This window comes from Abramis brama, assembly GCF_963993115.1.
Source record: "Abramis brama genome assembly, chromosome: 13".
In the NCBI taxonomy this organism is placed as follows: Eukaryota; Metazoa; Chordata; class Actinopteri; order Cypriniformes; family Leuciscidae; genus Abramis; species Abramis brama.
In genome coordinates, this window is record NC_139975.1 from 35007371 (window position 1) to 35033766 (window position 26396).

At 37.4% G+C, this 26396-nt stretch overlaps 2 protein-coding genes and 1 long non-coding RNA gene across 3 annotated transcripts in view; 2 read left to right on the plus strand and 1 right to left on the minus strand.

The window, feature by feature from the left end:
* uvssa (UV-stimulated scaffold protein A) overlaps nt 1-21871 on the minus strand; it is a 45181-nt gene extending 23310 nt beyond the window's left edge. The window contains exons 1-7 of the mRNA XM_084132351.1: nt 21675-21871; nt 21211-21332; nt 19606-19936; nt 19181-19301; nt 13516-13842; nt 13279-13388; nt 10048-10176 (exon numbers count right to left, since the gene is read on the minus strand). Coding sequence (XP_083988477.1) covers nt 10048-10176; nt 13279-13388; nt 13516-13842; nt 19181-19301; nt 19606-19936; nt 21211-21320 — 1128 coding nt within the window. The 5' untranslated portion in view covers nt 21321-21332; nt 21675-21871. The remainder of the gene's footprint in view (nt 1-10047; nt 10177-13278; nt 13389-13515; nt 13843-19180; nt 19302-19605; nt 19937-21210; nt 21333-21674) is intronic.
* A 285-nt stretch (nt 21872-22156) lies between these two features.
* Nucleotides 22157-23057, plus strand: LOC311095315 (trypsin inhibitor ClTI-1-like). The gene is made up of 4 exons (XM_084133783.1): nt 22157-22349; nt 22523-22563; nt 22650-22759; nt 22856-23057. Exons 1-4 carry the CDS (start codon nt 22313-22315, stop codon nt 22899-22901), a joined length of 234 nt encoding a protein of 77 aa, XP_083989909.1. The 5' UTR covers nt 22157-22312; the 3' UTR covers nt 22902-23057.
* Nucleotides 23058-25277: 2220 nt separating this feature from the next.
* On the plus strand, nt 25278-26323 carry LOC311095417. Its single transcript, XR_014608828.1, has 4 exons — nt 25278-25407; nt 25810-25835; nt 25923-26029; nt 26139-26323. It is a non-coding gene; the product is annotated as an uncharacterized lncRNA (long non-coding RNA).
* Nucleotides 26324-26396: the final 73 nt, after the last annotated feature.

The following is a 26396-nucleotide window of genomic DNA, read 5'->3' on the forward strand; positions in this document are numbered from 1 at the left end:
TTACACTGTAAAAAATGGTACTGCTATTTACTTAAAAAAATTATGGTAACAATATTACACATAATATTTTTGAGTAGTTAAAGCTTGATTTCATTCATGGAATCTACCTGAATAAATCATGTAAAATGCCCTAATTTATTTAGTCTATGACATATGAATTAATTTTTTTTAGTGAAATGTGCTTTATTATTTGAAGTATTTTTTATTCTCAAAATTGTGTGAAGTCAAGTGAATGGATATGATCTGTTTATATTTAACTTTGACATATATTATTTTATAAAAAGACTGTATGCTGCTAGGACAGCACAGAATCAGACTTGTTACTGCACTATCGTTAGCAGAGTTATTGCTACATGTATGTAACAATATGCTTCAGAATATTTAAAAAAATGCAGTTATTCACAACCTAACCATAAGCCCTACTCCTCTGCACAATGGTAACGATCAAAACTTTAACATAATAGAAACTCTTTCAAATGTCAAACATACCTGAACATTAAACATTAACAGATGTTTCCCTTTACTCAAAAACACATGAAATAACACTTAATTTCAAGATTTACTCTCCATTTCCAGCCATGTGCAAAGCATGCTGGCAACAAACAATGGTGTCTCTAAATAAAACCGCATAAATTAGCTAATTCTCTTAAAATAAATAGGTAGCCCCTTTTCCTTAATTTTATGAGGTTTATCAGTTCCTCAATTCAAGCCTTAAAATTGTGTATGTTTCCTTAAAAAAAATAGGAAAATGCATCTCTTGGTGTTATTAGTGAAATGTTCTCAATATTTTCAACAAAACACTGAACCACAATTTTCTTAATAAAATATACATAACATTTTTAATGATCACCTCAATTTTTTTAATGAAAATTACAAGACACATGATTCATTTTTTACAGTGTATGACTGAAGGCCACTGATACTAATACAGCTACTGATGTCTCATGAAAACGATTTCCCCCCCCCAATTTTAAACATTAATTATAGCCATTCAAAGTGATTAAATTTTTTATCAATTTTTTAACATTTATTAGGCTTAAAAAAAGCATTTGCATGAAGAAGAGCGTGATAATGTAACTCTAGCCAAAGGATGACAGAAAAAAACAGATGATGTGTTAATTGTAATAAATGTTTTTAACGCGTTAAACTGGAAAAAATGAATCGGATGCCTCTCGGACAGCACTAATCCTGTCTCACCCGGGAATATTTCAGATTCAGGTTGATCAGTGTGTTCACTGTTGTTGCATTTAAACGTTTTATTTCACTCCACATTTCCCTCACGGCTGGAACTTGAGAGTTTAATTAGTTGCTTCCACGTTTTCCATAGTATTTAACACATGTAAACAGCACTGCTAATAGCCGATAGAGTCCGCAGGGAAACAGGGAAACGGGAAAGTCTGTCACCGCTTTAAAAAAAGAAAAAGGAAGGTAACATTCTACTTAAATTGAAACATTGATCAGTCTTTCTGCAACCTGCAGCTAATTACAATCTCCAAACATCATTTCAATCTCACCTAGACTGTTTTATGCCTGCTGCCACCAGATGAAGAACAGACTGTTTATTCATCTTGTCTTTATTTAACCCAATGCAGTTACTTTCTTGATAGATTAAAGTACATTGCACAATGGAAATTGTAGCTGTTATGTTTAAATCACTTTAATTCTTTTGCGATAAAATCAGCACCGTCAACCTGCGAAGGCAGTATTATAATTCTCGGCCTGGAGTGTGTGGACACTGAGAACGAGTGTGTCTTTGCTGACGTAGGTGTTGCTGACATTTGAAGAAAACCACCTTTGCATTTAAAACACTCATTCTCTCGGCTTCCACCATGATTTGTGTGCGAGGACAATAAAACACCTGACAATCAGGTAAAGTAGCCCAGGAAAGTTTCTAGGGAATGATACAAAACATTTGGAGAATTTGATTCTTTCGTAGTTCACAAAACGATATCAGCGTAATGACTGCAATTACTGGTCAAAAGTAAACTAATTATGTAATAATTATAAAATAATCATAATATTTAAATGAATGTATAGACTAGATTCATTTCTAAGAAATATATTTTAGTATAAACCGCAGAATTAATATTTGTAATGTTGTATGCTTTTGTTGTGTTACTGTATTTTCTACTATGCAATAATAGGTATAAAAATGTGTAATCAATAAGATTTTTTTATTTTTTTTAATGTAAATGTAAATACTGGGATATTGTCCCTCCAACCAGAGTTATTATAGTAAACAAAAACAAAAATGAAAACCATAAACAAAAAAATATATATTTTTGTTACTTGAAATAAAATAAATGCTAACTGAATTAAAATAAAATATATTTATAAAAAAATAAAACTTATTTGATTTCAGCTGCCAAACATTTCTTAATTTTATTTAGTTTAAGCAAGCATAACTGGGAGAATCAGACTAACTGCAACAATTAAAGACATTTTTATATTATTTTAGTCATAATAATATATTCACTACTAATATGAATTGTTTATCACTTTTGACCAATAGGTGGCACTGTTATCAAATTATGATGGTGTGGTCAGTGTGAGCTGACAAAGAAAGTTTGGTGTCAATATGGCAAAGGGTTGCAGAGTTACAGCCTCAGAATCAGCTTGGCATCATGCCATCACATTTTATTGACATAAATAACATCAAAAAGCGTTTAATAACATTTGCCAGCATGTCTGAAGATGATCTGAGCCGACTTTGGTGAAAACTGGGATTAAGGAGGGGTTAAAAAAAAGTAGGTTTTCAAAGAAATTCAAAATGGGGGACAGCAGTTTTCAATATCTCACAATTGGTATCATTGTTCTAGGCATGACCCAAGGAATCTATCAAGACCACTTTCATTAAAATAGGCAAAATTAATCAAAAGCTATTCGCATTTCTTGACTTTCATTATAAATTTTGACCAGAATGTGGCGTTATTCTGTAAGCACCTTCAGCGCATGGTCCAGATGACACATACCGAGTTTTGTAACCATACACTAATGCATTTCCAAAATACAGCATTATACCACAACATTCAAAATGTCCGATATTGGAAAATTGGGGATCATTCGACTCGGTGTGGTGCACTGAATTAAAAGAGACCAGTTTTATGAAATTATAATTATAACAATTTTTCATATCTGCTAACCAGTAGGTGGCGCTATGTTGAAAAGCTGCAGGTAGCCTCAGGTTTGTGATGACATGCACCATCTCAATACGCTAAAGCGTTGTGGAGATATAGCCTTGCATCCAATTTGGTACGCTCTTCATTAAATTCATTTATGCGTTATTCGAAAACGGATGAGTTTCTGAGCCAATTTTGGTTAATATCAGATTAAATATCTAGGAAAAGTTCAAAAAGTATTTTTTTTTATTATAGAAAATTCAAAATGGCGTCTTGAGCCAAAGAATTTTGATTCTAGCCTTTATGGTTCAGAAGTTATTAGCATAAACGTGAGTGCAACTTTGGACAGTTGGTGGCGCTAGAGGGATTCAGTTAGAGACTACAAAATTGCTGTGGTTAATGTTCAGACGGTCCTCTATCAGTGTGCCAAATTTCACAACTTTTTACCATACAGTTACTACATACTCAAGGTTACTACATACATACTGCCATAGACTCGGTAGCAGAAGTAGAAAAAGAAGAAGAACACTTACGATTACAACAGGTGCCGTAACTCAATGCTTGGCCCCTAATTACTAAACATTAACAAAAATGGAAAATATAAAAAAAAAATATATATATATTAGTATATTAATAGCACTGTCTTTGACTGGTCTCATCAGTAGACATATTAGAATAATGTAGACTGTAGACTAAACGAGTGTACAGCAGTCAGACGTTTACAGTGAACTCTATTGATCCCGCGCCGGCCTCTACCCTGAGACCGGTCCAGATAATGAGTTTCCGGTTAAATGTCCCCCACTTACTGGGAAAAACACATTCCAGCAGGGCTAAAGTGCTCCTCGCGCCCTCCAATATATTTTGTACGGTCTAATTAACTCTGTAAGCAATCTCAATTACTTTGTGCCCAGGGAAGCGTTGGCCAGGCACACTCCTTAAGCAAGTCTGTTATCCTTTTAAAAAATGAGCTGAGGAGGTACAGCCTCGGACAACTGAGCCCTACACTTCATTTGTCTTTGGCCAAGTTTGATAGCTATGCGTTTAAAAACCCATTCAATCTTATAAACCAAAAATTAAATGTACTCAGCTGTGATGGTCCTCTGTGCATCTGCTATTTATATGCTAATCTCCTCTCTTACGGGGAAGGTCTCGCAAATTATTACGGCAAACCAATAACTCAGGTGTATGGACTAGCGGGCTAGCTGACCGAAGAACAAGAACGAAATGCGCTTTGTCACGAGGACGCGTTCTAGACAGCCTGGAGTGAGACTCCATGAAGTTTCCTGTCATATTTCAATTTGAAAGCACATAATGTTGCGTATATATATGTGTGTGTGTGTGTACGCTATAGCATGTTATTGTTTTCAGTTATTAACCTTTCTTTTGCCCTGGAATGTACTTAAAATTAAGTTCTTTCTTCTGGCCAAAACAAATATTGCCCAACAATAAGCCCAGGAACATGTACAGTACACTGAAAAATTTGGTAACACTTTATTTTTACAATGTCCTTGTTACACATGTAACATGTACTTACCGTAGTAATAACAGTAAATTATGCATAATTACATGCAACTAACCCTCAACCAAACCCTCACCCTAACCCTATAGTAAGTACATGTTGTTAATTAATATCACTCAGTACTTAAATATATAATTACACTGAAACAAGGACACCTTAAAATAAAGTGTAATCAAAATGTTCAACTGTGTTTAATGTTTAATCAGTGCTGGGCAGATTACTTGCAAATTGAGGCTACTGATTGGGCCTACATGACGAAAATTGTAGTTAGTAACGATCTAGAATACTCATTTTAGGTAATGTATTTATATATGGATGCTCAATAAATGTACTTACGCCACCTCTGTTTGACAATACAAAGGGCCCTATCTTGCACCCAGCGCAATTGACTTTGTACACCGCATCATGCATCATTCCTCCACAGACGCATGTCAGTAAATTAGGGAATGAACTTGCGCTCCCGGGGGTGGTTCAGCGAAAAGAGGAGGCGTGTTCCGGCGCAAACGTTCCCTGGTGCTATTTTGCAGTTCCAGAAAACAATTCCGCCACAGACCAGGAGAAACCTCGTCTAAAGTCAGTGGTGTGTTATTCAGATGCTATTTTAAGGGCGCATGCTTGGCCATAATGTAGCGTGTGCACAACGCACATACACTTTGCTTCTCTACTCTACACAGACGCAGCAGTTCCAGAATTATTGGATTATTAGGAATATCACTGTTTTAATTACTGAGAGAAGTTTCTTGTTTTACCAGTATGTGATATCAGGAAACTAGATGAGGTAAAATAAACCATGCGTATGGGTTGACATTCTCTTGATTTGTGCTTAAGTTTTCATTGACTAAAACTAAATTGAGACATTTTGTCCTCTAAAATTTGACTAAACAAAACTAGTACAGGGTTCACTAAATATGATGAAAACTAAAAAGTACATGTGACACAGGACTAAAACAGCCGACAAAATGAACACTTCTACCTAGCACTGTGTTTAATTATGAGTAACCAAAGGGTGTCATTTCTTCCATGTGATGACAGATAATAGCATGGGATGGTGATCAACATGGTGATAAATAAACATGGGATAGTTCAGGATAATGGGCCTCCCATAAAAAATGGGAGTTTTTGTTGGTTTTGTCATGCATTAGAATACACCTGATCATTTATACGATTATTATAACACAGAGAGAGAGACAGAACTGCAGTTTCACCCAAAATGTATTTGATCACTTAAGTCACGATCAAATGTATGACTGTCATTGCATTAGATACAAACGTCAAAGCAATGATCTTCGTTTTATCTCAATGTCTTAACCATCTGGTGATTTTTAGTGGTCAGTTCACACAGATTTTTTTTAATTATTTTTTGGAATCTGAAACTCATTATCATGTGATAAAGGCAACAATTATAAATAGTCATTTTACAGCTTTCTCAGATAGGCAGGAGTTTAAAGAGTTGAAAGCAATTTTCGTCCCATGTCAGAGCAATGATACAGGGAATAAAGTAATGGAACGCTTTTAAGAGTAAAAAGGAAAAACTAATTATGATAAAGACCTTTTAGCTGTTTCTTTATCACAAAGCACTGACTTTTTGCATTGAAAGTCATCACTGAGAGTGATAAACCTCTCTGGCATGCAGTCGAGTGCTCTGTCAATGTCACGCCCCTCCTTTCTCTGTTCTTTTCGCCCAGTTAAAAACGGATAACATGTGTCATAATGATGTGTCTTCTAACTGCTCGCTGTGTCCCATTCCACCCTAGACTGAGCAAATCTCCATTAGCACATGAGCCGTGCCCCGCCGCACTGGAGCGATCTCATGCTGCCGATGCAAAGATGCTCCACCAAATACCATAAACACTGTAATCTAAAAATGTACACTACACAAATATTCTCAACTCTTCTCATCTTGTGGTGCACATGGATCACTTGTGACAAGCAAACATTATCCTCCCAAGCACAGTATTTAGACAAAAGTCCAGTAATGTGTGAGGAAAGGGCGCCCTCCTCTGGGAATAATGCATTATTGTTCAGTTGCTGTGTTCAGACTGGTTATACACTCACCTAAAGGATTATTAGGAACACCATACTAATACTGTGTTTGACCCCCTTTCGCCTTCAGAACTGCCTTAATTTACGTGGCATTGATTCAACAAGGTGCTGAAAGCATTCTTTAGAAATGTTGGCCCATATTGATAGGATAGCATCTTGCAGTTGATGGAGATTTGTGGGATGCACATCCAGGGCACGAAGCTCCCGTTCCACCACATCCCAAAGATGCTCTATTGGGTTGAGATCTGGTGACTGTGGGGGCCATTTTAGTACAGTGAACTCATTGTCATGTTCAAGAAACCAATTTGAAATGATTCGAGCTTTGTGACATGGTGCATTATCCTGCTGGAAGTAGCCATCAGAGGATGGGTACATGGTGGTCATAAAGGGATGGACATGGTCAGAAACAATGCTCAGGTAGGCCGTGGCATTTAAACGATGCCCAATTGGCACTAAGGGGCCTAAAGTGTGCCAAGAAAACATCCCCTACACCATTACACCACCACCACCAGCCTGCACAGTGGTAACAAGGCATGATGGATCCATGTTCTCATTCTGTTTACGCCAAATTCTGACTCTACCATCTGAATGTCTCAACAGAAATCGAGACTCATCAGACCAGGCAACATTTTTCAAAATTTGTCCAATTTTGGTGAGCTCGTGCAAATTGTAGCCTCTTTTTCCTATTTGTAGTGGAGATGAGTGGTACCCGGTGGGGTCTTCTGCTGTTGTAGCCCATCTGCCTCAAGGTTGTGCGTGTTGTGGCTTTACAAATGCTTTGCTGCATACCTTGGTTGTAACGAGTGGTTATTTCAGTCAAAGTTGCTCTTCTATCAGCTTGAATCAGTCGGCCCATTCTCCTCTGACCTCTAGCATCAACAAGGCATTTTCGCCCACAGGACTGCCGCATACTGGATGTTTTTCCCTTTTCACACCATTCTTTGTAAACCCTAGAAATGGTTGTGCGTGAAAATCCCAGTAACTGAGCAGATTGTGAAATACTCAGACCGGCCTGTCTGGCACCAACAACCATGCCACGCTCAAAATTGCTTAAATCACCTTTCTTTCCCATTCTGACATTCAGTTTGGAGTTCAGGAGATTGTCTTGACCAGGACCACACCCCTAAATGCATTGAAGGAACTGCCATGTGATTGGTTGATTAGATAATTGCATTAATGAGAAACTGAACAGGTGTTCCTAATAATCCTTTAGGTGAGTGTATTAGCGCACTGCTTTACTGTGTGTTGTGCTGCATGCCATCTTACAACACACTCAACACAGAACAGTCAGTTGTGAGTTTGATGAGTTTAGCAAAGGGGAAATGGACAAATAACACATTTCCATTTTTAATTTCGGAAAAAGGAAATTAGGTTATAAACTTGCAAATGAATGTATTGTATTATTAATTTTAATATTATATATTTAATATATAAGTTAAAATTGCTGAAGTTGTGTATACATATGGTTAAAAACAAAAGATGATTTAAAGAGGATCTACCATGGCCTCTTATGATGTTGCTTCAGGCTCTAATAGAACAGGTTTTCCTTCTTGAATGTTGATTATTTTCCTCATATTCTCCATTGTTGCGGCTCCTCTCTTCCCAGTCTGTCAGTAACGCTCTGTTTAGTTCCTGTCTCTATGAAGCCCCTCCTTCTGAAAAGCACACTGTGCTCTGATTGGTCGGCTGGAGCAGTGTGTTGTGATTGGTCGAGCGCTTCGAGTGTGTTTGGGAAATGTCCCGCCCCTTACCATAACCGCCAGTTTAACACACTACTAACTAACTCAACCAGGCCCCGCCCCTTTATTCTGCGTATGAATTATTATGATGAGTAATATTGTGACGTGTTCGTTCCCGGAAGAAACTCAAGACTACAATGGAGGCGTTTCAGGAGTTCAGAAACACTGACACTAATATAGAGAAGAACTCAGAGCGTTTTCATGCTCAAACAGCAACATTACACACTGAAGACAGCACAATAGCTCCTTTTTAAACAGACAACACCAGAAACATTACAATCTGGCTTTAATGTAGCGGTAAAAATTTAAAGGGGTCCTATTATGCACTTTTACCAAATGTCTTGATTTGGGGTGTACTAGAATACGTTTACATGCTTGATTGTTCGCATATTTTACATTATTACAGCTCTGTCCCCAGTCTGGCTCGAAAACCCCGATTTCGATGAAGCCCCTCCTTCTGAAATACAAAATGTGCTGTGATTGGTTAGCTAGCCCAGTGTGTTGTGATTGTTAGTGCTTAGCGTGAGTTCGGGAAATGTCCCGTCCCTTCATAACTGCAAGTTCTGCTCTAGTGTAAATATTGAGGATGGCGTCAATTTCAAAACAATTTGAGCCTGATTCAGACCCTGACAATGCTAACGAATAAGAGGATCGTGCAGAACGGATTTCATGCACTGACTTTGCAAGTAGGGGATTTGCAATTTCACAGGACGTTTCAGAGTGATATATTTTTGTTATTTTCTTATACATTATCGATACGATGTTATCCACCATTTAATCGTGATATTTGTCAGAAAATGAAGGTAATACAAACAGCAATTGATCGAAAAGCCATGATTCATTTTCCTAAGGAGCGGTGAACCGTCTTAGAAAAGCAACAGAAAACAAACTGTTCTCCATTAAAAATGTGCAGCGCACGGATAAACGTTGGGATTATAATGTTCAGGAACAGTGTTTAAAATAAGTTTTAACCACTAAAAGTTTGTCAGCCTTAGGAAGGTCAAACAAATGAGTTTTGGAAACGTTGTGGAAAAAACAGTGTCTCTTTGACAGAGACAACACTGTCTTCTCTAATGCAGCTCATCCAGACCTCCTCCACCTTTCTGTGTATTACGTGGGTGGAGATTATTTAAATGAGGAACATTGTGACTTCATAAGATCCGGATAAAAAAATGCATCGCCGCCCAAACGAGCCATTCGTTGTAGTTTGTAAAAAGGGGATTCTGTTAAATTAAATATCTCCCTTTGGAGGGACTTTGAGCTTTGCAACCTTGCAGATCTTTTTTATGCTCAAACAGCAACATTACACACTAACTAAAGCTGAAAAAGTAGAAAATCATAACAGTTGATCTAATTAGTTGATATGTAATTTTGATAACATAAACCTTTTTAAATTTTGTGATCAAAATTGATTTTTGGCATCGTAAAATCCTTTAAGATGGACGAATCGACATCTGTCAGTCAACTGAAGGTGCAGAGCCACACCACACAGATGCTTTCAATGAAGGAGATACTGGGAGCAACAGTGTGTGAGAGTCTAGTACTATCAGCACTGCTTAATGCATGAGAATCAGTGCAAAAAAAGTCTGGGCTTGAAAAAACAAATCTGTCTGGAAAACAGTCTCACCACTCTCCTCTCTCTGTTCTTGTAGTCGATATGAAGATCCTCATGCTTTCTCAAGGCGAGCTCCAGTGACTTCTTCAACTCGGTGGCTCTCCTCATCAGTTCTTCCTCAACGCCTACCTTTGTAAAGACCTGTAATACACATTACAAATCACACAATAAACAACTTCGTTCAAGTAAATAGTACATTTATGAGATGTATCCAAAGGTTGTAGAGCGATATGCCACACTCTCATGATGATTTGAGAACTGAATTCTGTTTGCATCATTGATCATCATTTTCCTGTTATCACTGTAAAGCTGCTTTGAAATCATCTGTATTGTATAAAGCACTATAGAAATAAAGGTGACATGACAATTTAAACGCTTTAACATTTTCTGTAATGGTAACTGTATAATATCATACTACTCTTACTATTTCTGCAGTATGCCATATTAATATTTTCTTATTTCTCAGCCTCCACTTTTGAATATTCTTGTGTAAGACTGCCCTTGTGTAACTTCTTTTCCTTATCTTATGTGTACGTCATGAACACAGCTAGACAAAACCAGAACTAGGCCTTGGACACACTAATACACACGCACACAAACAAGAACTCAAGACTCGCACAAACACTTTAACATCTGACCTCTCGTTATTGTATCTCTAAATATGCCATATATGGTAGGGCTTGATCTTTGAGCACTATGATTGGATGGCCTGGAGAGCGTGGATGATTCTGCTTGTGTATAAATATGACTCTTCATCCTTAATAAACTTGATAATGTTATGGTGTCTGCTTGATCATTCTCTCGAAGAGCCGGTTTCCACCTGATGACTGACAGCTTCAAGGCTGCAGAAAGTCTACCTGAAAATTTATCTAAAAATACCATAGTACTTCATAAGCCTGTATGACCCACTACTGGACCATCCGATGACGTGAATTTAGTCCTTGGCCAAAATGTGCAGTATTCAACAGAGACAGAGGCAGCCAAATGATAAAGTGCCCCTATTATGCTGTTTTTGTTTATTATGCTGAGTCTCCTCAAACATGTTTACTGGCATCCAAGGTAAAAAAAAAAAGTTAATCTTCTTATAACATCCACTGCAGCATCAGCTCTATTCTCACGGTCTGAAACAGTTTGATAAAGGATTCGGTCTCTTAAAACCCCGCCTTTCTGAGAGTCTGCTCTGCTCTGATTGGTCAGATGGCCCAGTCTGTTGTGATTGGTCTACTCTGATTGGTCAGATGGCCCAGTCTGTTGTGATTGGTCTACTCTGCTCTGATTGGTCAGATGGCCCAGTCTGTTGTGATTGGTCTGCTCTGCTCTGATTGGTCAGATGGCCCAGTCTGTTGTGATTGGTCTACTGTGCTCTGATTGGTCAGATGGGCCAGTCTGTTGTGATTGGTCTACTCTGCTCTGATTGGTCAGATGGCCCAGTCTGTTGTGATTGGTCTACTCTGCTCTGATTGGTCAGATGACCCAGTCTGTTGTGATTGGTCTACTGTGCTCTGATTGGTCAGATGGGCCAGTCTGTTGTGATTGGTCTACTCTGCTCTGATTGGTCAGATGGCCCAGTCTGTTGTGATGGGTCTACTCTGCTCTGATTGGTCAGATGGCCCAGTCTGTTGTGATTGGTCTACTCTGCTCTGATTGGTCAGATGGCCCAGTCTGTTGTGATTGGTCTACTCTGCTCTGATTGGTCAGATGGCCCAGTCTGTTGTGATTGGTCTGTTCTGCTCTGATTGGTCAGATGGCCCAGTCTGTTGTGACTGGTCTACTCTGCTCTGATTGGTCAGATGGCCCAGTCTGTTGTGATTGGTCTGCTCTGCTCTGATTGGTCAGATGGCCCAGTCTGTTGTGATTGGTCTGTTCTGCTCTGATTGGTCAGATGGCCCAGTCTGTTGTGATTGGTCTAGTCTGCTCTGATTGGTCAGATGGCCCAGTCTGTTGTGATGGGTCTACTCTGCTCTGATTGGTCAGATGGCCCAGTCTGTTGTGATTGGTCTACTCTGCTCTGATTGGTCAGATGGCCCAGTCTGTTGTGATTGGTCTAGTCTGCTCTGATTGGTCAGATGGCCCAGTCTGTTGTGATGGGTCTACTCTGCTCTGATTGGTCAGATGGCCCAGTCTGTTGTGATTGGTCTGCTCTGCTCTGATTGGTCAGATGGCCCAGTCTGTTGTGATTGGTCTACTCTGCTCTGATTGGTCAGATGGCCCAGTCTGTTGTGATTGGTCTACTCTGCTCTGATTGGTCAGATGGCCCAGTCTGTTGTGATTGGTCTGTTCTGCTCTGATTGGTCAGATGGCCCAGTCTGTTGTGATTGGTCTGCTCTGCTCTGATTGGTCAGATGGCCCAGTCTGTTGTGATTGGTCTGCTCTGCTCTGATTGGTCAGATGGACCTGTCTGTTGTGATTGGTCTACTCTGCTCTGATTGGTCAGATGGCCCAGTCTGTTGTGATTGGTCTGTTCTGCTCTGATTGGTCAGATGGCCCAGTCTGTTGTGATTGGTCTGTTCTGCTCTGATTGGTCAGATGGCCCAGTCTGTTGTGACTGGTCTACTCTGCTCTGATTGGTCAGATGGCCCAGTCTGTTGTGATTGGTCTGCTCTGCTCTGATTGGTCAGATGGCCCAGTCTGTTGTGATTGGTCTGTTCTGCTCTGATTGGTCAGATGGCCCAGTCTGTTGTGACTGGTCTACTCTGCTCTGATTGGTCAGATGGCCCAGTCTGTTGTGATTGGTCTGCTCTGCTCTGATTGGTCAGATGGCCCAGTCTGTTGTGATTGGTCTGTTCTGCTCTGATTGGTCAGATGGCCCAGTCTGTTGTGATTGGTCTGTTCTGCTCTGATTGGTCAGATGGCCCAGTCTGTTGTGATTGGTCTACTCTGCTCTGATTGGTCAGATGCATCTGCATGAACAACACAAACCAAACTCTTCCAGTTTTAGCTACAACTACACAGTTTGAGGGCCGGGCAAAGTAGATGTTATTACTGACGACTCATTTCAGGCAGTTCAGAATCAGTTCTTTCTTTCAGGAGACAATCACTACATTTATCTGCACTTTGATCTTTGTATCTTTTCAGACCTTTAACATTCACAAACAGCTACATTATACACTACATGAAAAGGAATATCCAAAAACGCAGAATAGGGGCAGCTTGAACATTCTGCTAAGCATCTCCTTCTGAATATACAATGACAGATTGTTCATTTGGGGATGAATGATTCCTTTAAGCGGTCGGAGGGTTTACCTGGATCCAGGACTGCACCAGAGGCAGGTGTCTGGTTGTGACGAGTCTATGAAGATCCCTCACTGTGTTTACCAACGCCTCATTCTCTTCCGTCTCTTTCAATTGTAAATCTGCGGACATGATTCAGACGGTTACTCACAAAATCTCACAATAAGAACTCCAATTCCATGCCATGCTATGACATGATGGAGGACACATATCATCAGACCGGCTGTGAACCCGATCACTCAGACGCACCTGTGGACACATTGAGCTCCAGCTGATATTTGTAAGACATTAAACCAGTGCTGCGGAGAAACACATTCACATCAGGAACTTCCCCCGTGTCACTCTCGTCACTAGACTCGTCTGTTTGCCCTTCATCGTTCCTCTTCTCTGACATCTTTCCGTTCTGCTCATTGCTCAGGTCTTTACTGCAGCAGGGCTGGTCAGATTTGTCCTCGTCTCCCGTAGAGCCGTCAGCAACTTCTGCTTCCTCGTTAAACAGGTTTAACTCATCGGTTGCAAGCAGTTTTATGCAGTTGTTCATCTCAGTCAAGGTTTCCTCAATCCCAGTCGTCATTTCTTAATGAAAGAGACAGCAAAACAAGCATTATAGCTTGGGAACGCACACTGTTTTCTCATCTTTAACTATGGATCAACGGTTAAATCCATAATTATGTTTTGACACCTGGTTAAACTTAGGCAAGCATCACTATTACTCCTTTTTTGAATGCAGTTTGTGTTCGTTTTTACAATCATTCTGGCACTAATTTCAGAAACATCATGTCATTTTTCAAAACTCTAGCCACAAAACAGTCATCACAGCCAGTCCAATGTATTAAACCTGCATTGTGCATTCATATGTTTTATTAAAAAAAACAAAAAACAATACAAATTGTGAAAATAACTAATTTAACATTAAATACCATAGGAACATTCATTTAGATCATGCACACATAAGATACCCACAGTTCCACTGTGCAGTTGTTGGCACAGTCATTAAATATTGTTGTTGTTTTTTGTTTTTATTTTTTTATGCCATGCCAGCTTCTTTGGCTATTTTCATGGTGAAAACCATACTTAAAATATATTTATATATTTTTTATATATATATATATATCCATACTTAATTATTTAAAATAGAAACTAATTAAAATAGATTGAACGTGCTATACAGGACTCCCTTGTAAAAGAGACTGTGTCTCAATGGGACTTTTCCTGTTTAAATAAAGGTTATATATAATTAGGACCCAATTTTCTAAAATTAAAATTGGATTAACTTGATTAAAAAACGTTTCCCGGGTATTAACATAATTAAACAATTGTCTCAGAGGAGTAGAAATGATTAAATATTGTAGTACAAATTCAAAATATGTGATATTTTTTCATCATGGTACACATAAATGCATCACTTTAAAGGACTAATAGAGAGAACACTACATGAAAGAGGGAAACATGTTAGCGTTTTGAAAAATGACATCAATGTTTGAATAATAAGTGACTGTAAAAAACAACTGTAAATATTAAATTTCACCTACCTTTTACTTTTCAAAGCAAGTCATTAACTACTTGTGGCAAGGCCTTTGTAGTCAAGAAGTTATTATTGAAATTATTGATTTATTGAGGTAAATATTTAGCAGATTTCTTCTTTTTTTTTTTTTTTTTTTTTTCACAATATTATACCTTTTCCAGGATATAGTTAATTTATTTTACAGCATGTCCTGGAAACTGTCTCTTGATGTTTAACCATCATAAAAATTATTTGCTTAACAATATTGATATTTATTAATATTGATTCTTGGTGGAGCTGTGAAAGCTTAACATATGCAATAAAAAATGTAACTGTCTGCCACCAGACATACAGGAATAGAGGTAATGGAATTTAAAATGTGCACAAGGTTTACATGCACATCATTTAAACATCTTCTATCTGTGCATTTAATGACAGCAATTCAGACCATATATTAGTAAGCCCAACCGCAGGGCGTCAATGAACAGACGATCTCGTGAATGACCCAGTGCACTGTGTATCAGTTGGACAGGATTGGTTTTCAAGGACATAATATATGTGAAAGCATTGAATTTGCACAGGATAAGCTATACAAACATTGCAGAGATAGGTGTGCCTACTGTATACTGTATACTGTATTATATCTAGGATTATCAGGAGAAAGTGATTTAATCCCAGAAAGTGGTACAACAAATACTATAAGACGAGCCTGTAATACTCTATAGGACTCATAAACACATGCATCTGTTTTCAGAATGAACACCCTGGTATTTCTCATATATACAGTGCGATGCCTCGTCTGTCAGCTGATCTGATGTTCGATACTGTAAAGAAGATAAACATAACGTGCTGAACATAAATTCCTGTTTTTTTACATAAACAACTATGTAAGACTCTCTGACTCGACTCAACTCTCTGAGAAAACAAAGGAAATTAACATTTGAACTCACTCGAGCACCATTCGAGACGCAAGTCTCACATCAGAATCATCCTAATCATCCCCCATTCCTTCTCCCTCATGCTGAGATCACCAACATTCACCATGAGGTGCGGAGAGTTCAGAGATGTCTTGTTAACTGCTGGGTGTGTCCCCATGTAAATCATCCCCTGTCCTCTGTAAGTCTGGGACAGTGATTAATGCAAATTCCCACTGTGAACTCATGTCTACATCTGAAAAGAGGTTTCTGCCTTGGTCTGAGTATTTAGGGAGATGCTGAAGAGGCTCGGGGCGATTTGTAGCTCTGGCCGAGACTCTCAGCATCATGTATTTTCTGATGTCAGGTTCACATCTTTTCTCTTTATTCCAGAGCATTTGATGTTTTGTATTTATTATCTTTGAATGGATTATGAAATTGGCATGATACATTTACCTGACATAATAAACTGTTACATTTGAATTTATTCTGACTGACTCTGAAATTGTTTTCCCAAGTAGATTGAACAGATTCGTATGTTCCCGCAAGTCTGCGTCGGATTAGTGACGACTAAAATTTGGCACTAATTCAAGTGTACTTGGTTTGCACAGACAAGAAGTGAATTTGAGTTTTAATTTAATGTTAGATAAGTGTTCGTGGGAAACCACGGCTTGGTCAATCCAAAGCTATTATAAGATAAGTAATGTTGGTCATCTTATATCTGTAGTAACGCACAGAGACCTTCACCAGTCTTAGCGGAAACTCCCATTTGGACCGATAAACAGGCTTAAAACTATTTACTAACTATTCACTGAGTAATTCTGCTGTACAGGCCGACTGCAGATCTAAAACAGAGACTGGATGGGTAATGTTTACTTTATTATCCAGAATGTGTGGAAATACAAACATGGCAACGCGTTGACTTCAATGTTATGTTGTCATCAGCAAGCCAGCTATCTGTAATTCCACTTCCAGGAATCTGAGGTTAATTACTCAGCGAGACACGTGTGAATAAATGTAGACAACAGGTCAATAGTGCACTTCCACTCAATCGGCTCAAAGACTTGCATTATGAACAGTGTTGTGGCATTACAGGACCATTTGCCACATTGCCAGCACTATATGTAAGAATTTTCATGTATACTTTTTTTTTTTTCTATTGCCAATGTGTGAACAGCTTATAACAAAACTTAAAAAACAAGACCTTTCGAGACTTCCTAGGTTGTCTATGAAAGCCTGAAGACTGATTTTTATGTGAAGGACTCGAACGTTTTTGCTGGGAAAATCAAAAGAATGTGACATTTACTTATTCTGTCCAAATGTGTCATGCAAAGAAAAGGGATTCATTCAAACTATAGTCTCACATAGTCAGATCTATATATATAGCCTAAATATACTTTATGATCAAACTATAATAACGGTGTGATTTTAATGAGCTCATCTGTCAACGTGATGCCGCTGACTCTCAGATCTGCTGCAAACATTTCCACATCACTGCGATCAGAAGCTTTCTGAACTGCTGTTTTCTCACCGCTGTCAGTTTTGTTGTGTTTATTTTGTTATAGAGAGGAAAGTGTGCAGAATATTTACATACTTACATATTCATCTAAACGTCGCTCTCATTAGCGTAGACGGCATCGGGTGTTTGTTAACAGTATATCTCTGTAAAAGTATTTACAACTTCTTTTTACATCTAAGCAAAGAATAAAAAAATACCTTTGCTGTGAGTATAATCAGGTATTGAATCACGTTCAGTCTCTTGTACGTTACGTGTGCACGAGCGCGAGCAATAAGTGCTGCTGCAGTTCACTTAACGGCCACCGGTGTCGCTAATAACAAGGGTTTCTGAATTCTACATACAGCCCCTTTAAGGTTCAGGGTACGTTTACACAACAATCGGAAAAGATTTTCCTTTGTGTTTTTCACGCACATACGACAACGTTGTCTAAACGATCCCCATTCACACGAAAAGAATTTCACTCGCTGTATTCTGCTGCCAGGCCAGTAGATGGCGATGTCACTTTGTAAAGAGACACTACGCGCCACTGAACACATAATACACAAGACGTCACCGTTTACACAAATTCACATTTTTGTGAGACAATAATGGTATCATTTTCAAAAATGTGCACTTTGAACCCCGTTTTCAAAAGTTTTTTTTTTTTTTTTACGTTTGGGGTTTTTAGGCCCCAAAAACGCCATTGTCGCCAAAACACACAGAAAGTTTTCCGCTTTTAATTGAAAACGGTGTTGTTTAAACGGCCCTTTAGAGGAGAAGTTGGAAAATGGCATTAAAAATTACATATATTTAAAATGGGGAAAAAAATCTGTAAATATATAATGAAATAATTAATAAATAATTCTATAATTATTTTATTATTAATTATTTTGTTCATTTTATTCATTTATTTTCACGTTTAAGTACTTATCTGTAGATAGATGGATTGGATTTTTTTTTTGGGATTTTTTTCACCGGTGTCCATGTTATCAGGAGAACTGCATGTCCTCAGAACCACACTGTTCAAACATAGTGAACTCTGTTGACTTTTCACAGCTATATCACTGAAGATTTGAACTAGTACTTCCATCCTACTGTTGACCTGCTTGTCAAGTCAACTACTGGTCTTATGTCTTATTAGCATGTCAGTATTGCCTTAGAATGTCATAAATGAAACTGCAGTCAGTGAATGCTATTTATTTCTACACTCTTAAAAATAAAGGTTCTTTATTTCCACTGATGGAACCTTTAACATCCATAGAATCTTTCCATTGGAAAATAGGCTCTTTACACAGTAAAACATTTTGCATTATTTTTGTAACCCAACCATTGAGTTACACATATTGGGTCACTATGTTGGAATATTTTCCAAAACTGTTGGGTCATTTTTTAAATCGTTGGGTAATTTATAGTAATTACTTGGCTGTTGGGTTAACTGTTGGGTTAAATACGTATGTTGTATGTACACTTGTGTATTTTGAATTTATGTACACAATTATGTATATTTACATTAAATTCTGGACTCCCCAATATTTATTTTGTAATTTAAAAATATATTTGTTGAGACATATTTATTGTTTTACACAAATAAACAATCTGTATTTGAAAACAAAGTGTATTTTATTTATTAAAATAATGTCATAGATAAAAATAAATAGTTAACTTAACTCTTGGGTTATTTTTAACCCAACTGGCTTTTAACCCAATGCATTAGGTTAAAATAACCCACAGTTGGGAAGGTGCTACACCACCACATAGTTGGGTTACCCGTTGGGTTATTTTTAACCCAACATTATTAAGTGAGTATGGAAAAGGGCATTATTAAGGAAAAGGGTTCTTTAAATAATTAAAATGTTCTTCACGCTAAGAAAAAAATGGTTCTTTTAAGAGCTGATCCCTGAAGGATTCTTTGAGGTTCATCTAAAACCCAGTTTTGGAAGCTTTATTTTTAAGAGAGTAGTGTCAACAGGGCTGCCGTTTATGAACGTAAGAATGTACCTTCCATCTCCTGTTTGGCCTTTTCAAGCCTCTCTTTGTAAATTCTTTCCAATCTCTTCTGTTTCTCCTCTTGTCTCTTTCTTTCAGCCAGGGTTCTCGCTTCAACATCATGAAAATCTACCTGAGAAAAATATGCAATGTGTGATTAGACATATCACTATTATTGTGACAAATTATGTTTACCTGTTATAAATCTGCCCAAAACAAGTAAAAATCAACATAATATAAAAAAAATAAAAATAAAAAATACTATTTTGTTCTTCAATTGCTCATTACCTTTCATTAAACAGCTAAACTCCACTAGAACACAATATATTTTTCCATTACAATCTTTAATTACATAACAACAGTGACGTGTTCCAGGGTGCAAACTGATGTTTATTATTAAATACTGTTTACTGTAAGAGGTGCAGCCGGATTAATACCTTTTTAATCTGCTTAAGAAAGTGATATCCCAGAGACAGTTTCTTATACGCCTCTCCATACGTGGCGTGCCATGACTGCACCGTCTGAATGGCGAGTGTCCTGAGTTTTCTGGCCACCTCTTTAGGTGGAGGCAGCGGCTGCTCGGCGTCCGTCTCGACTGTGAGCTCCAGGAACTCCTGGAAGTTTGTGATGAGAAGACCTCTGAAGTGATGCGACCGGCTGAAGATCTCGCTGAGCATCTGGAAGGCAGAGAGCCGGATCTCTGCATGCTCTTGGTTCAGCTGGGTCATAATCAAGTGGTAGAAATGATCAATGTAGTCATTGGAAACTCTGTGGTCAGAAAAAGAAGAGGGATTTAACAAGAAGGCGCATGTGGTCACATGTCTAGTGCTGCTCTATGGACTCAAGAACAAACACTATACAAACACACAGGCACATATCCATTATAAACTACTTGCTTATAAATGAAATTTGACATATAACTGTTTGTATCTTCATAACTGACAACACTGATAAATAAACGCTGGACAAGGCCAGTTCCTCATTCTGTGACTGGACAATCAGTTCTCAAGAAGACTTTGGGCAGAGCTGGGAACCAAAGCTAATGTTGGGTTAAAAATAACCCAACAGTTAAGATAACTATTTATTTGTATTCATGACATTATTTTAATAAATAAAATACACTTTGTTTTCAAATACAGATTGTTTATTTGTTTAAAACAATAAATATGTCTAACAAATATATTTTTAAATTACAAACTAAATATTGGGGAGTCTAGAATTTAATGTAAATATACATAATTGTGCACATAAATTCAAAATACACAAGTGTACATACATACATATTTAACCCAACAGCCGGGTTAATACTAGAAATCACCCAACGGTTTTAAAAATGACCCAACATTTTTTTGGAAAATAACCCAACATAGTGAGTCAATATGTGTAATATGTTTTTTACTGTGTTTTTATGATGCACTGTACTGTGATAATAGCATGGCTGTCTGAAATCAAAAATTGTGGAAGCATTTTTGTCTCACACCTGGTTGCCAACACAAAGTTCATGACGGCTAAACAAAAGATTGTAACCAGTTTAATCTCTTACTTCACTCCCAGGTAAAGTTCAACTGGCTCTAGACTAGGGTAATGGCCATTTACTAATGCAGTGGATATAATGGGGCAAAATCTCTCACTATCAGCAAAACAAATTAGATATTCTGTTAGGAAGAGTGGTGTTTTTGGAGATATAATGACATATGTCTCCAAAACGCTGCAGTAAAGTAATTTCATGTGAGGTATGCATATAGTATGGGACGTCCCCTATAAGAGCTGGTCATTATTTTCTTCTAATGGTTAAAAATTAGGTCTTTATAAGTGTATAAAGTGCAATAATGTGACATATCTCCAAACCGCTGCAGTGAAATGGTTACATATGAGGTGTGCATATCGTATGGGACGTCCCCTATAAGAACAGGCCACTCCTGGTCCAATGAAATATTTCCCAGAATGTTCTGAATCTATTCACATGACTTTTTATTTTTATTTTCTAACTGTGAAACGGTGTTTGTGAACAAAACGATACAACCAAAAACTCTATATCATACTTGCACATTTTCTTCACTTCCTTCATTTTGTCTTGATTCAACTGTGGTTCTCCAGAGGTTGTCAACTCCTCAACCAGTTGCGAGAGCTTATCTCGCATTGTTTGGTCCATCTTGATATAACCCTAAAACAGAATGAATAGAGGATTAAAGAATTAAAGTATAAGTCAATGCAACCATCACTGAGAAATAGTTGCTCCTCTATGTCATCATTACTCACTGTTACTTTTGTTATGCAACTGCTGTTATAGATAGATAGATAGATAGATAGATAGATAGATAGATAGATAGATAGATAGATAGATAGATAGATAGATAGATAGATAGATAGATAGATAGATAGATAGATAGATAGAGTAATTCATACAATCTACTAGTGACAGAGAGCTTCTCGTCTCATCTGACTATCTGTATCAGAAGTGTATCTTTCTTCAGTTGAATAGGACGAATGACACGACAACACGTACCTCCTCATCCACTTGCTGTAATGAAAAGGGCTTTATTAATTACTGGTATTGTATAACATGTATGTTTCCGTGTGGGGATGAAGTGCACTCATCTCAGTGTCTTTGGTGCGATTGAGCAGGGAATGTAAACAAAGATACAGTGAGCAAATGTAGCAGTGAAGAGTCCACCATTTTCAAAATAAAAGTCTCGCTCGTGTAACATTTCACTGAAAACTTCAGCCGAAACATAATCATTAATACAATTTTATAACAATTACTTTCACTGTAAAATTGAATATGGGTGTGCCTATTACAGTTACACGTGAGCGAATCGCTTATGATTATTAATTAGATGCTGCTGACGTTGCTTACGTAACAAAAACCATATTCATTAGCCGAGCCTTCCTTAATTCTTATTCGCCACGCTAACATCCGCCCACTTACCCACGTCTGGTTGTCAGCCAATCAGTGAGGCAGATTAATGAATATTCAAAAGCCAAGCCTTTGGCGTAGTAGGATTCGAGTGACGCACTTTGTAAATGTGTAACTTTTCTGTGGGCGGGAGTAATAAACGGTAATAAAAATAGCAATATAAAGGTTCTCACCACACCTGAAAGTTATTGATTACATAGTCAACACAACGCTGTAAACAAACAATCATGCTGGGACGGATTTTTCTAGTTTTCTGCTTGGCAGGTGAGTTTATCACTGGTTTTGGCAATAAGGATAATCAAATGTTTTGAGCGTGTTTTGTAACAAAGACGACGTTATTTTTTATCCTTAAAAGTTCAAACCACAATAAGTATAAAGCAGACTCTTCATATCACGTAGTAAGTTATGTTTTGTGTGTATATGTTTCTTCTATACAGCCTTGGCAAGTGCAGCTGTGATCCCTGATGGCTCTAAAGTGGTGGGTTGATGATTATAACCTATTCCGTATAACCTTAATTTAACCACTACATGTATTTAATGTATTCTGTGTGCTTCTCTTGAAAGCCAAAGTGCTCTGAATACTTCCTTCCCATGTGTACCCGGGAATATGACCCTGTGTGTGGAACTGATGGAGTCACTTACTCAAACGAGTGCATGCTGTGTCTGGAAAACATGTATGTAAATCAAGTTTCTAACGTTTCAGTTTGAATGCTCATAATGTTCTTCCTAGTGTCCTACTGAAACCTTGTTGTTTGTCTGTCTTGTCATAGGGAGCTCAAGGTGAGCACTGCGATCTCCAAGATGGGAGAATGCTGAGACGGATCCACTCGTTTATATTTGGGATGACATGAAGGCTGGAACCACATGCTGCTTTTTTAAAAATGGTTTTAATGATGAAATGAAGTGTTTGTTCCTTGTTGTATGTCCTTTTTTAAATTGTTCTAATCTTTAAATAAAGCCTTTATGTAGTAACTCGTTGCTTTGTACTTTTTGTCTTGAGTTTAAATGTTTATCTGGAGCATTTCTCAGCTGAATCTGTCTCGCATCAAAAAACAGACAAATGAGAATTAGACAAAATGATCATAAATGCCAATTGTTCAACATGAGTAAACTGAGACCTTATTCAATGAGGTAATATGAACATTGTGCATGTTTGCCATTTGCTTCAGAGAGAAAGGGGTGATGGATCAGTGTGTGAACACCAAAAAACCATGGTAATGTCAAAGTTTGATTTAATGGCCTAATTTGATTTCTAGCAGAGCATTTGAGTGATGGAAAAACGACATGGGTATTTCTAAATCAAACGGCATAAAAACAACTTTTCAAATGATGCCAAGTAGTTATAACACACTACAGGATTGCACTGGATAAACAGTCAAACACAACATTACTCCCACTGCGCGGGCCAATCATCTTCTACAGTGGTATCATATCTCGCATCTCTGACACAAAGGCAAGAGAACAAACTTTGTCCCGCAACATATACACTAAATATTTACAACAAACAGGACAGGCTGTTTTATATAAAACTCTTGATGGCCTACTATGGCTATAACTAAGGCACGTTTTATGTGTTTTTTTACTACAATTTTATACTTCTGTATAACTTCAAGGGGATCATTCATGACTCATAATCACTAAAGAACATCAAATACTGCTGTTGATTTGATGAAATAGTTTGTGAGTTGAACCTGTGGACTTTCGGCACTGTTTCAACTGCATTTCTTGTTATGCAAAATATAATCTACAGAACTGCTGTTGTCTAAATAAAATTTAGAAATCGTTATGTGAAGTCTTCTAATATACATATAATTTCATAAGGTCAAGATGCGAAACTGCTATCCAAGTCCAAGGCTAACATTTATTTTCACATTGTCATGACAATGTTGTGATGAAATCCCTCAGTAACGATTGTACGGGTTTCAGTATTCTCACATGTCCAACAGGGCTAAAAACTGCAAACCTCACTGAACAGAAAATACAAACAACTCATATAATACTGGAGTCCCTGAGGTTGATGATGATGATCAAAGTTCATACTTTTGGGCCTATTTTGTATATTTTATTAGTGCCTCATGCAAATGGTTGCAGATATTTACACATCATATTTTAAAAAAATTATTAAAGGAACAGACATGGAATGGACAAGCTAAGTTTATTAATTTTATAAAACACATTTAAAAACAACAGACATTGAAACCAAACTGCTGTACAACAAATGTAAAACAAACAAAAGAAATTTAGACGTGAAGATACAAAAAAATAAAATGGATACATGGAAATTTTACACCCTCAAACAGAATTAAAACATAATGAATAAAAATGACAATGTGGGATTGAAAATAACACCAATGTTTTTAACACAGTCTCGTACATTAGAAAACAGGGGACCAAGTTGATTAACAATGCCAGAAGACAAAAGTCAGAAGGGTCAAAAGCAATTATTTCAGTTTTATTACTATTTAAGAAATCAAAGTCCATCCAGCATTTGATGTTTTGGAGACATGCAATCAGATTAGACACAGAACAGTTGTTGTTTTCAACAGGAAGATAAAGCTGAGTGTCGTCTAAATTGAAATCATACAAAATGTTGGTTTTCTGAATAATACAAGCATATATAAGGCAAAAAGAAGAGGACCCAGAATAGAGACTTGTGGGACACCATTTGAGAATGAGATGAGAAACATTTCCCCAAATTAACAGAAAAAGTTCTGTCCTTAAGGTAAGATGCAAACCAAATTCAGCACAGATCCCTGAAACCCAGCTACATGATCAAGTCTTTGCAAAAGGATGTCATGATCTACTGTGTCAAATGAGACACAAATCAGTGGAGATCTCTAATGGGGATTTAAAAATACATTAATTGTACTAAAAAGGACATTCGGCCTTTGTGCATTCTGTGCAAGACAAAACAAAAGTTTGATTTTCTGTACTTTGTACAGAACACCTTTTTTGAAGAAGCTTTGAACTCAGAAAATAGTTCCCCAGTTGAGTAGTTTTACTGGAACTGAATGATTTGGTGGAATCAGAGAGATTAAACTGTATTTGTTATCCATGATTGACTTCGTACAACTCAAGTGATTATTCATTTGACATTACACACATCTACCAGCCAAAGTAAATAAACTATTAAACTAAAGGTGCTTAGTGTGTGTGATGTGGTGAATCGGTGGGATGGACGTCCGCTCCCACGTTAAGAGGCGGATACAGTATTGATATAAATAGGCGGATCATTATATCTCTGATCATATCGTCAGTGAGTTGACTCTCAGATTGTGAATAATGTTTGCACGAGGAATCATCGTCCTTCTCTGCGTCCTAGGTGAGTAATATAATTATTTCATTTGCAAAACAACTGATATTAGGATGTTGGTAATTTGCCACATGAGGACCTGCGATACACACTGACACTCAGCAACAGTCTTAGTTCAAATTAAAGAGTTAATTTAAAAATAATTAGTTAATTTAGTTAATAATGAAGAGTTTGATTGTTTCAATAAAGTATGCATGTTCTTTAGAGTCTTAATTCATCTTTGCCAAGTAGGACAAATGAAAAATGCTTAAGATAAGTCACATTCAGACATTTTTAAGTGTGAAACAAAACAAAAAGTCTAAAGTTCTGTTTTTGTTCAATGGGCAAAACTAGAAGTTAGCATGTATGTTATTTCCTCTTGTCATATCTTGATAAACTTTAATCCTTGTTTTTTCTTCTTGACACAAACAGTGGCCATATCTGATGGAGCAAGAGCGGTGAGTAAATAAAGGCTGTAGAATTGCTTCTTTCCACATGAAAATAACTCAATAAAATAACTTTTCTTTTTCTTTTTATGTGACCAGCCTAATTGCAGGCACTCGTCTAACATATGCACAATGCAATATTCACCCGTGTGTGGATCCAATGGAATAACATACGGCAATGAATGCATGCTGTGTGGTGCCATCAAGTGAGTTTAAAAATACATGTATTTTAAAATAAAGTACTGTAGGTTTAAAAATAGTTTAGAGTCTGTAACTTTCAAACTATAATCTTCAATTTAATCTCTCTCTTTTTAGGGCATCAAACACTAAAATCTTGATCCAGAAGCAAGGCCCATGTTAAATGAACATCTGCAGGAGTAACACAGGATGGCACACCTTCACCTGTCAGCTTGACAGACCTTTAGTCAGCTACTCATGTCTCATTCATTACGACCTGAATGTGTAATGGTTTAATCCATAAATAAATGTTGCATATTGAAGCTGTTCTGTTTGGCTCTGTTTTCTTCCTCAAGTCAAATTTGAAAGACAAGATGATAAAATGGGGGGAAATAG